Here is a 20,949-nt window from a genome sequence, read left to right as displayed (position 1 = left end):
TTTACTTTGAATTTCATTAAAAAAAAAATATTTAGTGTATTTGAGTCCTCGAAAACGTGGTATTTCGTTTAGTACCCCGTTTTGCCCCTCCCTCTCCTATACATATATTTTATTTACCAACTCATACATTTAGCAACTTCGTAACTATGAAAAATATAAAATTAAATTTCGTTACTTAATTAAAAACTTTCGTGTCCATTTGACTCCACATATATTTTCATTCGGACGATTTTCTCTATTTGCTGTTACGTTTAAATCTCTATTTTATTTTCTTACTTTTACTTTCTTATCACCCGTTAATCTCAAAGTCTCTGCCTAATTTTGGATCCACGCCAGTATTTTTTTTTCTTATACTTCATTTTTTATCTTACATCCGAATTCACAACAAAGAAATTTAATCGCGAATCATACCCACTATCTATTTACCTCCTTCATATTTATTACAAATAAATTTATATAGATATATATTTATATACATATCGAACATAAAATATTAAGATGAATCACTCGAATGATAATTTCTTATGTCTTCATTTAATTTATCATAAAAAAAAATTGATTTATTTATTTACTTATAAAATTTATTATGCTACATATTAAATACCCGTTGATATATTTATCGCATGCTTAACTCAATAATTCAATTTGTCTATCACATAATTATCATTTTTAAATAAAATGTATGTAGAAATCTCTTATAATTTTCTCTGCAAACATTAATTTCCATTTTTTACCCAACAATGTCGCGAGATTATTATGCTAAATTATTATTACATGATTTAATCATACATAATTCACGTTTTATAATAAAATTTTTTATCAGCATTAAACTCAATAAACAAACAAACAAATATTTGTTGAGCAATTACTCGGCATTTAAATCAAGACATTAGCTTAAGTGTTAATCTTTAACTTTTTATTTAGTTATGGAAAACTTTTAAGTCTTCTAAATATTCCAGTTAATAAATACAAACATTATTATTATTATAATTAATAAGAAAACTTAATCCGAGTTTTAGATAAAACTTAACTATTACAATAGTTAAATATTCAAGTAAATACAAATTAATCTGCAACGTCTTACGTTTATTTGAATTTAGTCATGACAAAAGTTTAATACCTAAATAAAAGATTTATTAACTAAAAATTTATCAGTACTGATCATTAGTGAATATTAGGGTGGTCGTTAAAAATTAAATTTCCTCACGCCCCATAAAAAGCTTTTTTTTAGTGAAAAAATATGTGGGGAATTTGGTTTTTTCTTTTTGAGTAAAAAGAACACGTGCCTCAGGACGATCAAAGTTCATTTTTTGATGCAATCGCAGTTTTTTTTAAATATCTCATGAAATATGCAGATTAAAGGAAAAAGTCAGAGGAATAATTTTATAGGAAATTAAATTCTTGACAAGAAGTTCACATTCATTTTCTTGATAGAATGTGTATTTATGAAGATATTTTGAAAATACTTTCTTCAGATCTTATGAATTGAGCATTTTAAGGATTACAAATGTTTTTTTCAAATATCTTTGTAAATATACATTTTATAAAAAAAATAAACATGAACTTTTTTATCAAGAATTGAATTTCCTACAAAATTGTATCTATGATTTTTTTCTTTAATCTGCATATTTCATGAGATATTTGAAAAAAACCGCGATTGCATCGAAAAATGAACTTGGATCGTCCTGAGACACATGTTCTTTTTACTTAAAAAGAAAAAACCAAATTCCCCACGTATTTTTTCACTAAAAAGAAGCTTTTTATGGGGCGTCTGATAAAATTTAATTTTTAACGACCACCCTAGTGAATATTCACTTTAGGTATTTTTTGTAAATAAACTAAAAGGATTAAAGCCGTGATATTTGATAGGGTTCTACTCTAGGGTAATCAGAAGGTGATAAAAAAATAATCTGGTCAATTTATTGAGATTTCCGAAAGATATCGTAACTACATACATACGAAAAAGCCAACGGACCAGCGCGAAAAAATATAGTCACTGATTGGAGTATTTATTTTACAAAAACTAGATTGCTCGATAACTGACAGGTGGCAACTTTTTTTTATGGACGTTGAATTAGACATAAAAAAATTTTGTGATTAGAAACAACTTATGTAAAAAAAAGATAAGATCTGACGGAATATGGTCAGATTTAATCTTTTTATCACGGGCTAAAATATGGCGACACGTGTTGTTAAGGAGAGTTGACACTTTTTTTTCGCGCTCAAGTGCGCTCTTAAATTCAATCAGTGAAAAAGTACTGACACTCAGTAAATTTTCACTGATGGTCAGTACTTTTCACTGATTCATTTTAAATATTTCCTGAATAGTCCAGGATTTATTTATGCAGTTTTTTAAAAGGGTTTTTTTTTTACTGAAATTTCACGCAAAGTATAAAATAACAACATTTGGTTTTTCAGTAAAATTCAGTTTTATCAGAAATATTTACAAGATCTAAAAATAGTTATTTTATCTTTTTTTCATAGATATAAAAATGAATATTAAAGAATTATCAATAAAAAAGAGTTAAAGTGACGCCTAGGGAAGTTATCATATTAATAAATCTCGCGACAGTGAGATAAAAACTGAAAAACAAAAGTTTATTGTGTTATATAAAATATATGTGAATTTTTTTCGACCGCTAGATGACCCGATTACTGCTTAACTTTAATTAATCGTGGCTAAAATTTCTAACAACTACAATAGGACCGTTTTTATTTTATTTCATTCAATGGGTTTTATTTTCACCTTTTTTATAGGTTAGAATGTTTTTAAATTTATCTTGTAACCGCAGCAGTGTTTGCAGTTGGAAACACTTACAAACTATACTCACAAGTAACAAAAGTCCATTTCTTTTTTTACTCTTATATATGTTTGAGGAAAAGTTTAAAGTTATTTATAGTCACGAGAATGGATCTCAAACAATCACAATTCTCGTGATCATTGAGTTTATTATGACAATAAATAGGGTTAAATTGATGCAAATAAAAAAAATTATTAGCCTCATTGATCTTGAGTTACAACCCACTAAATTGCCCCTCTAGAGAAAAAATGTCAATAATCATTTTTTCCACTTATATTTTTTAACTTCCCGCTAAGAAAATCAACGATTTTCGAAAAATTGGAAAGTTATTGTTTTCACCCCGATTTGCGAAAATCGAAATTTCATCAGATGTCGACGTTTTGAGGTCCTAGGAAGCTATTCTGACTATTTTCAGAAGGATGGCCGAGTGTCTGTATGTATGTGTGTGTGTATGAATGTAAACTCTTAATATCTTTTTAATGAACTGACCGATTAAAATTTTTGAGATGGCAATCGAAAGAGTTTATTGACCATCAACTTTTCTGAAAATTTTAAATCGATCGATAAAATAGACTCTAAGATATGGAAGAAAAACAAAAAAAAAAAAAAAAAATTTTTTTCAGTTTTTTCAAATTTTTCAGAAATGGCTCGATCGATCAAATCCAAAATCTAATCAGCACAAGAACTCAATAAAACGCGTCGATTGCCGCCTCAACCATCTCAATCGGTTTATTTGTTCGAGAGAAATCGATCGAGAAAGAAATGGTAACAAACGGTTTTTTTCGATTATCTTTGAAGTGATTTATCCGATCAATTCTAAAATTTGATCAGCTCTAGAACTCAAAAAAACACGTCGATTACCGCCTTAACCATCAAAATCGGTTAATTCGTTCGCGAGATATCGTGGGAGAAAGAAATGGTAAAAAAACGGTTTATTCGAAAACAATTGAATACAAACGTATCTTCGAGCTCGAAAATATATTCACAACAATGGTTTCGAGCTCAAGGAGCTCGAAAACAGCGGGAAGTTTTAGGGCTGGCCCGCAGAGTCAACCGATAGACAGATTTTTTCCTTAATCCCAAACTAAATATCTGGTATCAAAATATTAACCGAGCCATAAAAAAATTTCAATGTCGGGCAAAAATGAGCCATTCATTATAAAATCAATTAAAAATTTCTATGGTTTTCAGAATTAAAAAAAAAAATTTTTTCACAGTTTTGAGTCGCCCAAATTTTGCAATAGTCTCCGTGTTACCCCAACATACAATTAAAAAAAAAAGAATACATTCTCGAGACCTATTTGTCCTCCACTCCCCCGTTCCTTCATATAATTTAATAACTGTCTAATTTAATGCCATGAATTTATTGAAATAAATTAATTACGTTGCGCATTGAAACTAAAAATAATAAATTTAGTCAATTATATCAACAAGATAATTATGTCTAGTGTAAAATTATAATTGTTAATTATAATAACTGAGTTAGTATGTTGCTGTTGTTGTTATTATTAATAATTAACTAATTGCTCGATAATAATTGTCTATTGATATTGACCACTCATTAAAAGTTATATTTCCGGGACACTAACTCTATCTTTTCGGATTACTCTCTGTCCTTGACCTGTACGCAAACTAATTGGATTCCAAACATACCTTCTATACACAATTATCCAAGTCTGTATGATTATTATTTTTTGTATTATGAACAATAATTATATTTACTCTGGATAATTAATTATTATGTTATTTACTTCCAATCATTAAATTTTTCCAGTACTTAACTCAATCACTGTTTATTATTTTCTCTAGACAATAAACAACTGAATAGATATTAATTCATTATTAATACAATTATTATTGCACACTGTAAAAAAATTTTTTGACCCGGTGTAGTGTAAATGTCTCGGTGTAAAAATTTTGCTGTGAAAATTACACGAAATTTAGTGTTAAATTTAGGCGGTGTGAATTTAAAATTTTCACACTGCCAATGTGTATACACGGTAACAAATATTTTGCGGATATCACTATGGCGTGAACGCCATACTGTATGGTATCGGAGATTTTTATAGGTTATAAAATTGTATGCATAGATGATTCAACCATTGCGGGAATAGTAACATTGGCAATAGTTGTCGCGGACGCCTAAATGTCAATATGGCCGTCAGGCCACTTTGCTTCTGGCCGATAAACCTAGTCTAACGACATCTATCTCGTTTTGGTGGTAATACGATAGTATACATTGATTGACACGCCAAAAATTGTGGCGAGAAAAACTAGTAGCATTGTGCTCTCGGCATTGTAGTATGGGTCTCAGGGCCACGCTGTTTCGTCTTGCCTGCTACACGGTAATAAATATTTTGCGGATATCACTATGCCAAAATACCCTCGGGCTTATGTTTAAGAATATTTTATTGATATTAGTAAACTTTTACATCATACGAGTGCGGTATTAAATCAGAGGTGATAATTAAAAGCGAACGCATCCAACAAAATTATGTGCGAAGTAAACACTGGAGTCTAAAACTTTCTTCTAGGGTTAAAATAATTGAAAATAATCAATTTCTCGGCATAAATAAATAAACTTGTTGACATTACAAGTTAATTTATTTCTCTATCCTCAACATTCTTCTTCTTATTGTCCTCTGCGTCGTATCACTCAGCGAGCACGTGATTTGGCACGCGACTCGAAATAAATTCAACGCGCAGATGTATTACTCCTAATAGTTAGTGTCGGTACTTGTTTAATATTGCACACAGTGCAGCATTTATCCTATTGTCAGTAATATATATGTATGGTTCACTCTGGTAAATCGACAATAAGTTAAATATATTGCTGCCTTATACATGTTATATAAATTATTTTATTATTATTATTATTATTATAATAATACTGTTCTCTCCGTCGTCTTCGGTACTTCTGATCTGGGTTTAGTTATTCTCTTTGATATTCATACAATCACGTACGTCAGACAGCGATTCCCGACGTCATGCCCCAAATCTGTCCACTCATTAAAATTCCAAGTCAACAAGTTTTATCGAGCTGTGAGGAGTGAACGAGAAAACCGAATAAAAAAATTTCATTGTCCAAAACTAATAGATTTAACTAAAAGTTTATAAACGAAAAATCGTGGGTTGAATCTCTTTAATTGATAAATTTAAATGTACATCAATATTTTGATGTCTCGAAAATTATTGTTGCCTATTTTCCAGTGACTCCGAGTACACGGAGAGAAATTTATGGTATTAATTACATATATATTATCGGAACCCGAGTCAAAATATCAGACGTAAGTTGAACGTTCTTAACGTTTTAAACGTAAATTGAACGTTTTTAACGTTTTGAAAGTAAATTGAACGATTTTTTTGTATTTTGGTTCGTAAAAAATTGGTAATTTTATGAGTTATGATTTTAAAGTAATGATAACATTAATTAATCTATTTCAATATTTGTAATCACAATTTTCATAACCTTGATATCATAATATATGAAAAGATATGATAGTGTTAAAGATAGAAGTATGAAACTGAAAAAATTTTTTTTTCAAAATACGAATTTTTTATTTAAGAGCCAGAAAGGCGGACGACAAAATTTTACGGAATTGACGTGATGATAATCCAAGAGTACAAAATCGATGAAAAAAATTTTTTTGTATGCTTATGTTTTCTTATTGTAAGTCTAAATAGGTTTTAGTTACGTTTTCAATATATGATACTCCAATCTACGTTTTGAATAAGTTAAAAGCTGTCAAATTGAGTTTTGAAATGCCCAAAACGTTCAATTTACGTTCAAAACGTTCAATTTACGTTTAAAACGTTAAGAACGTTCAATTTACGTCTAATATTTCGACTCGGGAATGGTTCCCATAATGCATGATAACCGGTTTTTGTAAAATGTCGATTATAGGAGCGGCACCCATGCATATATATTATACACGGAAAAAAATGTTGGTTCAAAACCTACTAATTTTTATTATGCTGTCGACGAAACTTGAAACAGGAAGGGAAGCATCCAAAAAATTATTATGCTCATACGAAAAATTATTATGCTATATCATAATACTTACTACGCGCGAGACACTTATCGATAAAATTTAATAAAAATTACTTCCATACATTATAATAATTGTGATGCGGCATAATAATTTTTGATAAGAGCATAATATTTTTTTGGATGCTTCCCTTCCTGTTTCAAATTTCGTCGACAGCATAATAAAAATTAGTAGGTTTTGAACCAACATTTTTCTCCGTGTAGTTATTATTATTATAATATTATAGTAACCGTTACCATAATACCAGGCGGTGATCTCTCAATGCTTTTGTATGGGACTCAATTCTGTCAGCCGACTCAGTTTTTCCATACCAACTTAAAAGCGCTGTCTTACAATTTTTAGAGTTTTTATAGTGATTTATACTAATTGTTGATATCCACAAGGTTACCGAATTAGCGGAATCAATTTTGGGAAAAATCGTTTTGTCAAATTCACTATTTAAACTCGACCAACTCTGACAAAATTGGGCATGGTGGGGGGCAGAAGTGATCACCGCCTGCATAATACTATGGTAACCATTACCATAATTATTTCACATGCGATATGGGAACTGTTACCATAATTATAGGAATTATTCCCATACTTATGGAAACTTTTCCCAGAAAGTATAGGCCTATATTCCATAATTCCATGTAATCATTACTATAACGGTATGGGGATATTTCATAAACGTACTAGGAACGTTTACCATAAATTTCTCTCCGTGTATGTAGAAAAAATTATTTTAAAAAACTATCACACAAATTTTTATTGATTATGACTACAATAATTTTACGCCTCTGAGCTTGAAATTAAAATTTCAACGATCATCAAAAAATTTAGTTAAGTAAAAAAAAATCTTATCACCAGATATTATCGAAATTAAAAAAAACAAATGATGTACTAATATTTACCCGGGAGCTATAAGTGACGATGTCAGAAATTAATTTTTTTTTTACCAACTAAATCAATGAAACAATTAAAATTTATCGGCTGAGTCACAAACAGCTTAACGAGCACTCGTGAGCACGGAAAAAAAAACTAAAAAAAATAAGATAAATGTAAATAACGAAATAAAAAAAAATATAAAAAAGAAGAAGCGACATGACATGAGTGTATGAGTAATCACGAGCGAATAATTAGTAGCGCATGTGCGTATTAAATGGAAGGGGTACAAAACCAATGACGAGTAACAACAATCAGCGAATCAAAGTGCTCTCATCTCCACACTTAAATTTTCTCTTACCGCATCTATACAAACTACAACAAATACATATTATCCATCTATTGCATATTATGTATATCTTACACACATATATAACACACATACGATAATAAACAATGTAAGTTATAAGATAAGCCAGCACTTGATGTCAGTTTAATAGTGTAGTATAATATAACACTCGTTACTTATTCAGTACATCATAGTCATCCAGTTTACACAGACGTCCTCGTCTCTTTGACTATTCGAGATCATTCACGCGCTAATTAATAATCATTAATTATTACTTTAAGTTTTAATTATTATTCAAACCACGTGTTTTTTTTTTAATCCGGTTCTATTTTCTCTGCATTTTATTTGAATTATCGGTACATAAATACCTAAATTATTAATAATAAATATGAGCGATCGATAGTAAAATTCCTAATTTTCTATTAATTATCAATCGATTGCTCGATACTGTTATTATTTAAATAAATTTTTTGCTAACGAAAGAACTAATGACACAAATTTATTTAATTTCCAGAGTGTAAATACGAAGGAAAAGCGATAAACAAAAAGCAAAATGGTGATGGAGGCGTCAGCGATGGTAGTTGATTATTTGGTGTTTATTGTGGTAATTTTAATATCATTTGTGGTACCACTGTGGGGTAAATTTCGTGCTAAAAAAAAGGAAACTAAAGCAAGTTATGTATTTGCGACGGGTAGTGTTTCGATGGGAGCAATGATGTTATCGATAGCACGTGGTACGCTCGGAGTAAGATCATTTCTGGGATATCCATCGGAATTATATTATCATGGTAGTGCCATGTGGGAAACTCTATACGGTATGCTACTGGCATATCCGATTGTATGTTTTATCTTTGTTCCTGTTTATTATAGTCTTGGTATTACGTCTGTTTATCAGTACTTAGACATGAGGTAAATATATATATATATATATATATATATATATATATATCATTTAATAATTTAGTAATTATTATTTTCGAGAGCAGGAATAATTTTTACCCAATCCGGTCTTTAATTTTTTTTATGCAATAAATCAATTTATCAAATATTTGATTACGTTGTTTGCAGTTTTTATTGCGTATGACAGCTTTAAATTTTTTATCTTAAATTTATTTTATTGTCGACACAATAGAGAAACCTGAGGTAAAATGAATCACATGTTTTTTTTCAAAATTTGTGTTCATGAAATTTTTTTAAAATGGGGCAAGTTGGCCACTTAGAAGTGTAGCCCAAATTAAAAATTAGGTCGAAATTCTAGAGTGATATCAACTTGCCCCCTTCGTAGAGACGTAATTAAAAATATTTTAAAAAAATTAATTTTTTTTTACAAGTGTTTTATTTTACTGAGGGCTGTCATATTTTTGAATAGAAAAAAACTCTAGTGTACTTTATGTAAGTCGCATTGCGACCGGATTGGTTTTTAATTACTTCGGCCTTCGGAATATTGTTATCATGTATTTTTGTATGATGATGTAATTAATTTTATTATTTTGTTGATTAGATTTCATTCAAAATTGGTTAGATGTCTTGCTAGTTTTTCGTATGTACTGAGAAGTCTTTTGACACTGGCTGTTGTTATTTTCACTCCTTGCGTCGCGTTAAATACTGTCATTGGTTTACCTTACTGGGCCAGTATCGTTGGAATGACGACAATTTCTGTTATCCTCACGTCATTAGTAAGTGGTTTTAAAATTTATATAGTATTGTTTATATTACTCTTATCTCTGCCAAAAATAAATTTATGATTTTTTTGACACGCGGGTATGAAAATATTTTACGACGGGAATTTGAACGAAGGTTTTTAAACTTAGTCATTTCTTACAAGAATCTCGTCGATGGAAATTTTCTCAGAAGTCACGGACGATTCATGCAAGAGAAATTTTATCACACATACTCAATTTCAATAATAATAATAATTATTATTATTATTATTATTATAGTAATAAGTAAGAGAATTCTCTCGACGTACAAGCGATAGGAAATAAATTCATTGTTAATTTATTTCGATTCGAAACCCGAATAATTCGAAAATTCGCACACCCTAGTGCTTTTTTTCCATGGCATCCCATTTTGCCCCGACTTTTTCTACAAATAATTTTTCTTTATATGAAATATTTTAAAAATAATTTCGTAAAAGAGCTCAAAAAAATTTTTGGCAGAGATTGATAATTAATTGATATATCGATAGTAGGGCGTTTCAAAAAAAACAAAACATTTTTTTTTGCTCGGAACCAGGCTCAAAAGTTTCGTTTAGATGCCAAAATAGGCCTCGAAAAAAAATTTTTTTTTCTTCTGATTTTTGAAACGAATGAGCCATAAATTGCATTGTAATATCCATTGGATAATTTTGTAGAGAATTGAACGCTCTACAAAAAAAGTATTTTATCATTTTGTGATAAATCCATCTGTTCGAAAGTTATTGGAGCTGAAAGTCAAATCTACAGTAAATTTTGAAATCTTTCTACTTTTCCAGCAAAACTATCAGACTTATCAAAAAATGTCATTGGACCTTTTTTGTAGACAATTTTATTCCCTACAAATTATTTTCAATAAAGTTTATTTGAATTCCGCATTGTTTTCTAGTTATTTTCATTTTAATGTCAAGCTCATAAAATTAATAGTCTTCTAATCGATTTTGAGAACTTAACGTTAAAATGAAAATAACTAGAAAACAATGCAGAATTTGAATAAACTTTATTTAAAATAATTTGTAGGAAATAAAATTGTCTACAAAAAAGATCCTATGACATTTTTCGATAAGTCTGATAGTTTTGCTGGAAAAGTAAAAAGATCTCAAAATTTACTGTAGATTTGACTTCCAGCTCCAATAACTTTCGAACAGATGGATTTATCAAAAAACAATAAGAGACTTTTTTGTAGAGCGTTCAATTCTCTACAAAAATATTCGATGGACATTACAATGTAATTTACGGTTCATTAGTTTCAAAAATCAGAAGAAAAAGAAATTTTTTTCCTGTGTTATTCTTATGGGAAATCGAAAAGTGCGATGCGGACAACCTTAGTATTAATATTAAGGACTCATATTTTCAGAGGCCTATTTTGGCACCTAAACAAAACTTTTGAGCCTGGTTCCGAGAAAAAAAATCGATTTTCGTAAATCGGACCGAAACCAATAACTTTCCGAATTTTTGAAAATTTTCAATTTTCTTAGCGGGAAATTAATCATTTTTGTTTTTTTTGAAACGCCGTAATCGACAGACATATTGACGTTAAGGTCGATAATGATAAAAGTAAAGTTTTATTTTTGAATACTAGGGCGGCTTGCAAGCAGCTATTCTGTCAGACGTTATCCAAGGAGTGACAATGATCGGCGTGTCCATTGTTATAATCGTGCAAGGTGTAATCGACGTCGGAGGACCTGGTATAGTTTTCAACGTGACTAGTTCACGTGGGCGCCTCGATTTTTTGGAGTTAGTATTGCACACTGCACATTACACACTAAATATCTATAATTTATTACTGAACCATTACAATATTCGCAATCGGATTAGCATTATTGAAATGAGTGCCACGAAAATTGGACGCGATTGATAATATCCGATGATAATAATTATTATTTATTGCAGCTTTAATACCGATCCGACTGTACGGGTTACGACAATCTCAGCAACACTGGGTCAATTATTTATGAGCTTGTCGATTTTTGGCTGCCAACAAAATTTCGTACAACGTTATTGCAGTATGAGTAGTAAAAGCAAAGTCAATAAGTGAGTCTACATTACTTTCATTTAAATCTTTATATTCTTCCCGGCAATTTTTTTATTATCCTTGTAATTGAGAGTCAGAGTACTTGGGAGCCATATTTACATTATTTATAAAAAATGAATATGAATTGATAAAAAGAGTAATTGAAAGATGAATAATTTACAAATTGAATGAATTATTTTCAGAACAATGATGGCGAATATGCCGATCATAACAATCCTCTTTTCTCTATCCTGGGTCGTGGGAATGGTAATATTTGCCGCTTACGCAGACTGTGATCCCTATCAATCGGGATTCATCTCTAAATTCGACGAAATAGTGCCGTTCTACGTCGAGGATAAACTGACCTACCTTCCCGGATTACTGGGTCTCATAATGGCAACATTATTCAACGGCGCCTTAACAATAGCCGTATCTAATTTAAATTCTCTTGCAACGGTAACGTTTGAAGATTTTTTGAGCCAAATACCAGCCCTGAGTAACCTCAAAGATCGCCAGCAACTTCAAGTAATAAAACTCGTTGGTGTAATTTACGGAATACTGATAATCGGCGCCAGTTTTCTCGTCGCCATGTTATCAGGAGTAATAGAATCCTCGATGTTGATGACATCCGCGACCTCGGGCCCTCTGTTGGGTGTATTTGTGCTGGCAATGTTGATCCCATGTGCCAACTGGAAAGGCGCCGCGACCGGAATAATCTTCAGCCATCTAATGTCCCTATGGCTGACATTCGGGCATCTTTCGGTGGTCGACGAAACAGAAACTCTTCCGCTGTCAATTGACGGCTGCACAAACGACTCATTCGCATCTCATCTACGCAGACCCTTGTCAACTTTCCCGCTAGATGTCACTCCGATCCCTTCCCTCAATCTTGACTCAACAAATTTATTCTCCACGAGTCCCAGTCCACAAGCGGAAGCCTCTGGCCCTCTGGATGCGATTTACAGTATTACATACATGTACTACGCACTAATTGGTAGCATGACTACGATAATTGTTGGTACCATTGTCAGTTTACTTACTGCCGACGAAAAAAAAGACGCTTACGAGGAACATCTGTTGCATCCAATCGCTCTTAAACTTTCAAAACTTATGCCCGGTAAACCAAGACTATTTGCCGAGTCACGCAGACTCGGTGATCATGACACCGACGCCAGCAATCCGGCATTCCACGGATCGATGACTTCCGTCGACGACGACACCGACGAAATTAACAAATTCAAATTAAATCTAAACAGCAGCGGCGTTGCCAGTGATCCAGAAATGAATGGAAAACTCGAACAGAATACAGTCGCTTACATGCGGAAACTTGATGCCCTCAAAGAAGTATCTCTTGAAGTAACCAATGAAGTTGGTAAGGGTACAAAGCTATGATAGGCATTAACACGTTATAATTTCATCAAAAAGTCCTTCAACTTCCTAATTACGATCTTCCGAAAGCTATCCTGATATTACTGCAAAGTCATTATTGTTGATGCTGCGCTGTCGTTGAGGTGATTTAACCGACTGACGATCTTATTGATCGAGTTATTCGAATTATTATTTCTTAACGAAAGTTGTATAAATAACGCATTTTATTATCATGTTTTTTTTTTATAAGTTAATTAACGGTAAGATAACTTAGATAGACAATTAATTGTTAACTTTTTTTAGACCCAATTATTTAGCTTTAGATTATTGCTATTATGGTCCCAGTAAGAGAATGGACCTCGGAAATTCCCCCACTACCGAACATATATGAACTGCGCATGCGTATAGAAAAGTGGGAGAACATTCAGCTCATAAAACATCGAGTGGGAGTAAAAACCGACGACACCCGAAGTCTAATCTCTTGTTGGGATGAAAATATCAAGACAATACTCGTTGACTTTTGTTGATGATTGTTGGTCATATATTTAAATGATATATTGTATAGAAGAGTATTAATAAGGGTTAACTTTAACTGACGTTGTTAATAGATGCCAAATATATATTTATGAAAGGAATGAGTTAATAAATATATTTATGCTGTAAACTTAGGTTAGCTATACAATGAATGAGTGCGTATGTAGGTTATGATGCGTGACGGAGTTTACTTTGTAAAAATTGATATATAAATTTAAATGAATTTTTTTTAAATTAATTACGATTGCAATAATTATTGAGAGTGATATTTTATAAATAGATTTATATGAATAGTATGTATATGTATATGCTCATTAATTAATAAATATAACCGGACAATACGTAATGACGTTGCGAATTAATTTGTCGATTCGTATCGAATTTATACGTTAGTAAATATTAATGCCTAAGTTTAGCGAGAATTGAGTTTGTAATGAGGGTAAAATGGTATATTATATTTTTAGTAGACATCCGGGGCAAAATGAGACACTATTTTTAATGTAAAAATTTTTTTTTCCATAAATTTGATCAATTTTCCCGCCTTTTTACAGATTAAAATTTTTTTTACCATAAAAATGGTGTCTTATATTACCCAAGTCTCTTCTATGTGTGTATGTATATATAAATATGAGATAATATGTAGACTTGAATATATTTTTGTCCATTGAAATTATAAAATCATTTAAAAATGTAAAGAAAATTAGGAATAAAAATATATGAAATTATATAATTATTTTTTGCTTATGGAATTTATAGTTTTAAATTATTTTGGGGTGGAGACGAGCCTCATTTGAATGCGAAACGTTGAATTTGTTAGTACATAATGTAATATATATTACGGTACAAAGAGTTTTTGAGAGTAGGAAAAAGATAGAGCTGAAGAAGAAAGTGTAGGAGAAAATAGTAATAATTAATGAGTGGATGAGACACGTGACGTTAGTTTGTGTGGACTTTGTTTTGAATTATTAAGGTCTGAGTACAAAATATTACGCATACTCTTGGATACTATAATTTACAACCAATTTATTTAAGGTATTGTAATTAAATCTTAAGTGATTTAATTTTATATAAATATATCACCTGGACTATGCATAAAGAATACTGTAATTAATTAACGTAAATATTTTTATCAACGATTTAGTCTGTAATTATTACTATTGTTAATGGATGAAAGTAAAATTGTTGATTTAAGGAATTGTGACAATAAAATTATTTGAGATAAACGAGTTTGTTGATTTATTGAGTAGATAAATATTTATGAACCCGATGAAAAAAGATTTTATACAATTGTATAGAATTATATATCAATTATATATAGACTATATATAATTATATATAGACTATATATAATTGGATAGAAAAAATGGCCCGATCCAATTGTATATAATTCTATACAAATTGTATACAATTCTATATAATTAAATAGAATTCTATATATTGCAATTATATAGAATTCTATATAAATATATAGAATTGTATATAATTATATAGAGTTGTATAGAATTGTATACAATTTCTATACAAATTGTATACAATTGGATCGGGGCATTTTTCGTATATAATTTTATACAATTGTATAAAATCTTTTTTCATCGGGAAACTAAAACGACGTGATTGTATATATAAATGTCAGCCCATTTTACCCCACTCCTCCTACCTAGAGTTCTGAAAGATCGCAGTAACAAAAATAATTTTATATCGAGCAGATTTTCGAAGATCCGACGTCTCCTAATAAATTCCTTTAATTTTATTTAATTTTGGAAATTTGAAATTTTATAAATTGGAAAATTCAATGGGGCCAGTGCGATACAACTTTAGGTCACTGATATTTAAAAAAATTAAATTTTAGAAACCCACTATCAGTCTCCCGGAATTTTATTTGAATATTATAGTAATTTATTTGTAATTTGAAAATGAATTACTTTGGCGCCAAAATTTTATTTTAAATTTTTAGACGTAAAAAACATAATCATGGGTAACAATTCAAATGAATAATGGTAAATCATGTATAAAAAATTGATAAATAATTATTTAAAATAAAAAAAAGTAAAAACTTACCATTTGCAGCTTTGTGATGAATTAATCGGAGCATGATTCGGGAATGGAATTCAAATAATTGAATAATTATACACAACACAATGACAGTAGTTAGCGGACATATGACAATTTTAAAAACTTTGAGATAATAAATTGAAATGTTTACAAAATAAAAATAAAAAAATTCATGCCTAGAAAATTCAAAATTCAGTACATGCATTTTTTTAAATTTTATTTTTTTATATGTAATAAAAAAATTGTCGTATGTCTGCTACATTTGCACTCATCACAACACAATACACTTATTAAAATTATCAACACAAACTGAACACCGATATTAACTTTAAACACAAACACTGATTGAACACGATTTGTATTTTAAAAAAAAAATTTTAGGAATAAATTTATTCAAAATGGCGGCACAACTAGATGTGAAAAAAAAAATAATTATTTTTGCACTAATTACTTGGTAAAAAAAATTGACACTTTCACTTAAATGATCACTGATGACTTTTAAACACTTGTGCACACAAACAATAATTTATAAAAGTTGTTTTTACGGATTTTAAATTAATAGAGTCAACGGCAACGAAAGCCGGTTGCTGGACAATGGATTTAATTAAATGGATTTTTTTATTATTTATATTTCACGTACCGTTAAAATTACTATCACAAAATGTTCGTTGAGTGGCGGAGAATATTCGAAAACAAGAATTTTAATTTATTTAAACGAAAAAACAGTAAATTTATTAATTTAATCACGAATCATATAGGGCCCAAGTTACTGCTCGGCTGCTGTGTGAAGTTAGACGCAAGACGCTTGCGCAGTTGTAGAGACGCTTGGAACGACCTGCGCAGAATATTTAAAATTTGGGCACGCGTGCGCAAGAGGCTTCTCGCAGTCAGTCAGTCTCCCGCCTGATAGAGGTTCTCATTGTCGTCCGCGTCTGAACCCGTTAAAATAATTGATTTTAATTATTGTGCTACTCGATTATAAATTTATTGTTACTTTTAAATCATTATTTGTTGAGTGAGGAGTATTTTTAAATATTTAGTTATGAGTGTCAGTGAACGTGAGTTTTAAAAGTAATTAAATTCAGTGTCGGCTTGACTTTCGTGTTGCTTTACGCCATGTTGATTGTCGGAATTTTAATACACAAATACAAGTAATTTAGTGTTATAGTTTTATAAAAAATAATATTCTCAAGTAATGAATGTGATTTAGTGATTGATTAATTGTGATAATTTAATTTTTTTGGTGAGTGTTTGTGTCAGTAATTTAATAATTTGTGTGTCAGTGGCGTACGAGTACTCGCAGCAGAGAATGAAAATGGCGGGACGAGTGAGTAAATTTAAAAAATTTTTAAGTGACAATTTTTTTTTATTTTTATATTTTTTAACATAAAAAAATTATCAAGCGATCAATATTTTCAAGTGATTTTATAATTTTATTCCATATATAAATATATATTCAATATATTTAAAAAATTATATTTCAAATTTTCCCGCGTGTGTTAAGGAGGGGAGCTCCATTCAAAATGGTGCAAATGTAAACATAACCGACTCGTTTATTTACTTTTTTATTTGAAAATAATTGTTTTAATTATAAATATGATTTAATGAAAAAGAATAATGATATATATTGATAAATATTGGATGACAAGCATTAATATCAATAATTAGTAAATAATTATGTCAACAAACATGCGATTATTATTAATTCAATTACTGACAGTTGACAAAATAATTGATGAATCTCCAGTAAGTAATTGTTTAAATAAATATAAGTAACGAGATCTTACAATGTCTTCTCATCCATGAAGACTTTGTCCAAATTAAAAATTTTTTTTTATTTTAACCTCACATTATTATTATATATTTTTTGTTTAACATTGAAAATAGCAGACAATTAACAATTTTTTAATTTTTTTTACAATTCAATCTAAAAAAAAATAAAACTAAAAATATGCACATGTAGAAAATTAAAAAAACTACAGGTGCAATTTTTTTGAATATTTTTTTTAAATTTGTTTTTAAAAAAATCTTAAAATTATTAGACGTCAGCTAATTTCAGTGGCACAAAATAATTCTGAAGACATACATATATTTTATTTCTTATACATAAATTTATATGTGTCTTTCAAATGATCCTGAAGTTAGCAGACATTTAAAAATTTTTGTTTTAATGACTTAATTCAAAAAAAAAAAATAAAAATAAAAATATGCACATGCAGAAAATTTAAAAAACTATATGTGCAATTTTTTAAAATATTTTTTTAAAAATTTTTTATCGTCTAAAAAAAAATCCAAAAATTATTAGACGTCTGCTAACTTTAGTATCATGTCTTTCAATTAATTAAAAATAAATATGTCACGTTGGCAGTCGTTTGCCAGGATGATACTGAAGTATGAGTGTGAATGTAGCAGACATCAGACGAATTTAAAATTACTAATAAATAGAGTAAATAATTAATAAAATAAAATTTACAAATAATGCGCATTTAAAAAATTTAAAAATTAATAAGTGCATTTTTTATAAATATATTTTTTTTAAATTATTTACTCTATTTATTTATATATTTAAATTTGTCTGATGTCTGCTACATTCACACTCATTACTGAAGTTAGCCGACATCTAGTAATTTTTGAAAATTTATAAAAATGTAAATTACAAAAAAAAAAAATGTTTGAAAAAATTGCACTTATAGTTTTTTAAATTTTCTACACGTGCATATTTTTAGTTTTTTTTTTTTGCAATTGATTTGTTCAAAAAAAAAATCCAAAAATTTTTAATTGTCTGTTAACTTCAGGATAATTTTGCCAGGACTTTTAGTTCCCTGGTTAAAAAAAAGTACTATCGATTCTCATGAGTTCCCTCATAATTAAATTTCTTCCCCCTTACATTCGACCGTACCTCGAATTTATTTCGCGAACTCTGACAGTATACTGACATATATTAATTAATATAAAATTCTCCGACTATCAAACACTATCACGTAATCCGAAAGCTTAATAAATGTATAACACTCAGCTGTAATGACTCTTACGTAAGATAATTCCTAAAAAGATAATGCAATCAACGTAAGTGCTTAATTTGCATTCTCACGGAATTCCATTGCAGTAGTAAAATAAAAAATAATAATATTAATAATCATGATAATTACAGCAGAATAAAAAATAGGTGATGTAAAATAAAGTAAAAAAAAAAATTGCCTGCATTTCCGTCCGGTCTAAAGGACGAGGTCAGACTTCGAGGGTCTTATCGTTTTCGTTGAGCCAACGACATGAGATTAAGAAACTGTCTTATCTTACGATAAGGAAGTTTAGTCGGTTTCAGTAGACTCTGAGGTAGCTTTCATACTACTGCTGCTTGTTAATTAATGCATCTCAATTACAACTCTTGATGCAATATCAGCTATAACTTTGTACAGATATTGTGTAATTGGTATTAATTTAATCTCTCTGATTGAACTGACTTGAATTTCTGATTATTATTGATTGTAGAACTTCATTTATTTTATTATTTAATTTAACTCATGAGTAATATCATGATAAATATATATCGCGTTACTGATGCCATAAGGGCGCATCCCGAAAAAAATTCCCTTGAAAAGGCATAAGGGCGTATAAAAAATTTTTTTCTGGGAATCGACGTAGTTATGCCTGAAACGGGCAGAAATGAAAAAAAAAAATTTTGGTACGCCCTTATGGCACCCAGGGCACCGGGAGCCCTAAGGGCGTACCAAAAAATTTTTTTTTTCGGGAAACAACGTATTTTCACTTGAAACGCGTAGAAATGATGAAAAAAAATTTTTTCAAATTTGAAATTAACTTAGATCGAAATTGTTTAGAATTTGAAATTTGTGAAAATTTCTTTATTTGCCATCTAAAATGATCATTACGATAAAAAATAGTTTTTTTAATTTTAAAAATTAGTTTTAAAAAATAATTTCTCATCATTTCTATGCATTTGAAGTAAAAATACGTTGTTTCCCGAAAAAAATTTTTTGATACGCCCTTATGGCACCCAGGGTACCCTTATAAGGGCGTACCAAATTTTTTTTTGCATTTCTGCCCGTTTCAGGCATAACTACGTCGATTCCCAGAAAAATTATTTTTTAAAACTAATTCTTAAAATTAAAAAAACTATTTTTTATCGTAATGATCATTTGAAATGGCAAATAAAAAAATTATCACAAATTTCAAATTCCAAAAAATTTTGATCAAAGTTAATTTGAAATTTGAAAAAAAAATTTTTTCATCATTTCTATACATATAAAGTAAAAATACGTTGTTTCCCGAAAAAAATATTTTGGTACGCTCTTATGGCACCCGGGTGTGTAATAGGCTGATGCGTCCTTATGGCATCAGTAACGCGATATATATTAGACTGGGCCAAAAAAATGAACTATTTTTTTTTTCGATACTATAAAAATATTATTCCTGATGACCAAAAAAAATTATTGTGCAAATTTGAGCCCTTAATAATGATATTAAGAGGTGTATCGTTACGACTATTAGTTTTTTGACCGCAATTTTATTTTTTACCCAAAACTCGTAAATCATCTATCTGAAAAATTTGAGCAATGTGTATTCTTAAAGGAAATTGAATTCCCTACAAAAAATCTCTCTTAGTAAATTGACGTAAAACGAGCCGTTTCCTTGTAACCGTGCCTTAAACATTGATTTGTTTTTTAAATTATTTGTTTCTATTTTGGATTTTTGTAACTACTAGAAATATTAAGATTTTTTTAGTCAAGATACATATTCTTAGAGGAAATTTAATGCTCTACAAAAAAGGTCTCTTAACATTTTTTGCTAAATTCACTCCTTCGAAAGTTATTCAAAGTTAAGTAAAACGACTTCAATAATCTTGAATAACTTTTGAAGAAGTGAATTTAGCAAAAATTATTAAGAGACTTTTTTCTTAGAGCATTCAATTTCCTTCAAAAATAATCATTGGATTTTTCCGGAAGCTTATTTGTACATGAATTACAAAATTCCAAAGTTGAACAATCAAATTTTAAAATCGTACCAATGTTCAAAGCATGATTATAAGGAAATGGTTCATCTGACGAAAAATTTCAATCAAACCTTTTTTGTAGAGCATAAAATTTCCTTCAAGATATGTATCTAAGTCTATTTCGTTTATCTCGATGGTTTGAGAGTTATGAGACAAAAACCCGCTCATAAAAAAAATATCAAAAATTGCGATGATACACCTCTTAATATTAATATT

At 29.6% G+C, this 20,949-nt stretch overlaps 1 protein-coding gene across 6 annotated transcripts in view; it reads left to right on the top strand.

Annotated features, from left to right (window-relative positions):
* LOC130677271 (sodium-coupled monocarboxylate transporter 1) overlaps window positions 1–14,893 on the top strand; it is a 41,765-nt gene extending 26,872 nt beyond the window's left edge. For 5 of the 6 annotated variants that reach the window (XM_057483961.1, XM_057483959.1, XM_057483962.1 and 2 more), the window contains exons 2-6: window positions 8,578–8,972; window positions 9,565–9,739; window positions 11,340–11,494; window positions 11,651–11,791; window positions 11,975–14,893. In XM_057483961.1, coding sequence (XP_057339944.1) covers window positions 8,617–8,972; window positions 9,565–9,739; window positions 11,340–11,494; window positions 11,651–11,791; window positions 11,975–13,163 — 2,016 coding nt within the window. In that variant the 5' untranslated portion in view covers window positions 8,578–8,616 and the 3' untranslated portion in view covers window positions 13,164–14,893. Of the gene's footprint in view, window positions 1–8,239; window positions 8,420–8,577; window positions 8,973–9,564; window positions 9,740–11,339; window positions 11,495–11,650; window positions 11,792–11,974 lie in introns of those variants that run through there. The other variant, XM_057483960.1, reaches the window with a different exon arrangement.
* Window positions 14,894–20,949: the final 6,056 nt, after the last annotated feature.

The sequence above is a fragment of the Microplitis mediator genome, chromosome 11 (genome assembly GCF_029852145.1).
Source record: "Microplitis mediator isolate UGA2020A chromosome 11, iyMicMedi2.1, whole genome shotgun sequence".
NCBI lineage: Eukaryota > Metazoa > Arthropoda > Insecta > Hymenoptera > Braconidae > Microplitis > Microplitis mediator.
Note: the sequence above shows the minus strand (reverse complement) of the source record. Positions and strands in the feature narration are given on the sequence as shown.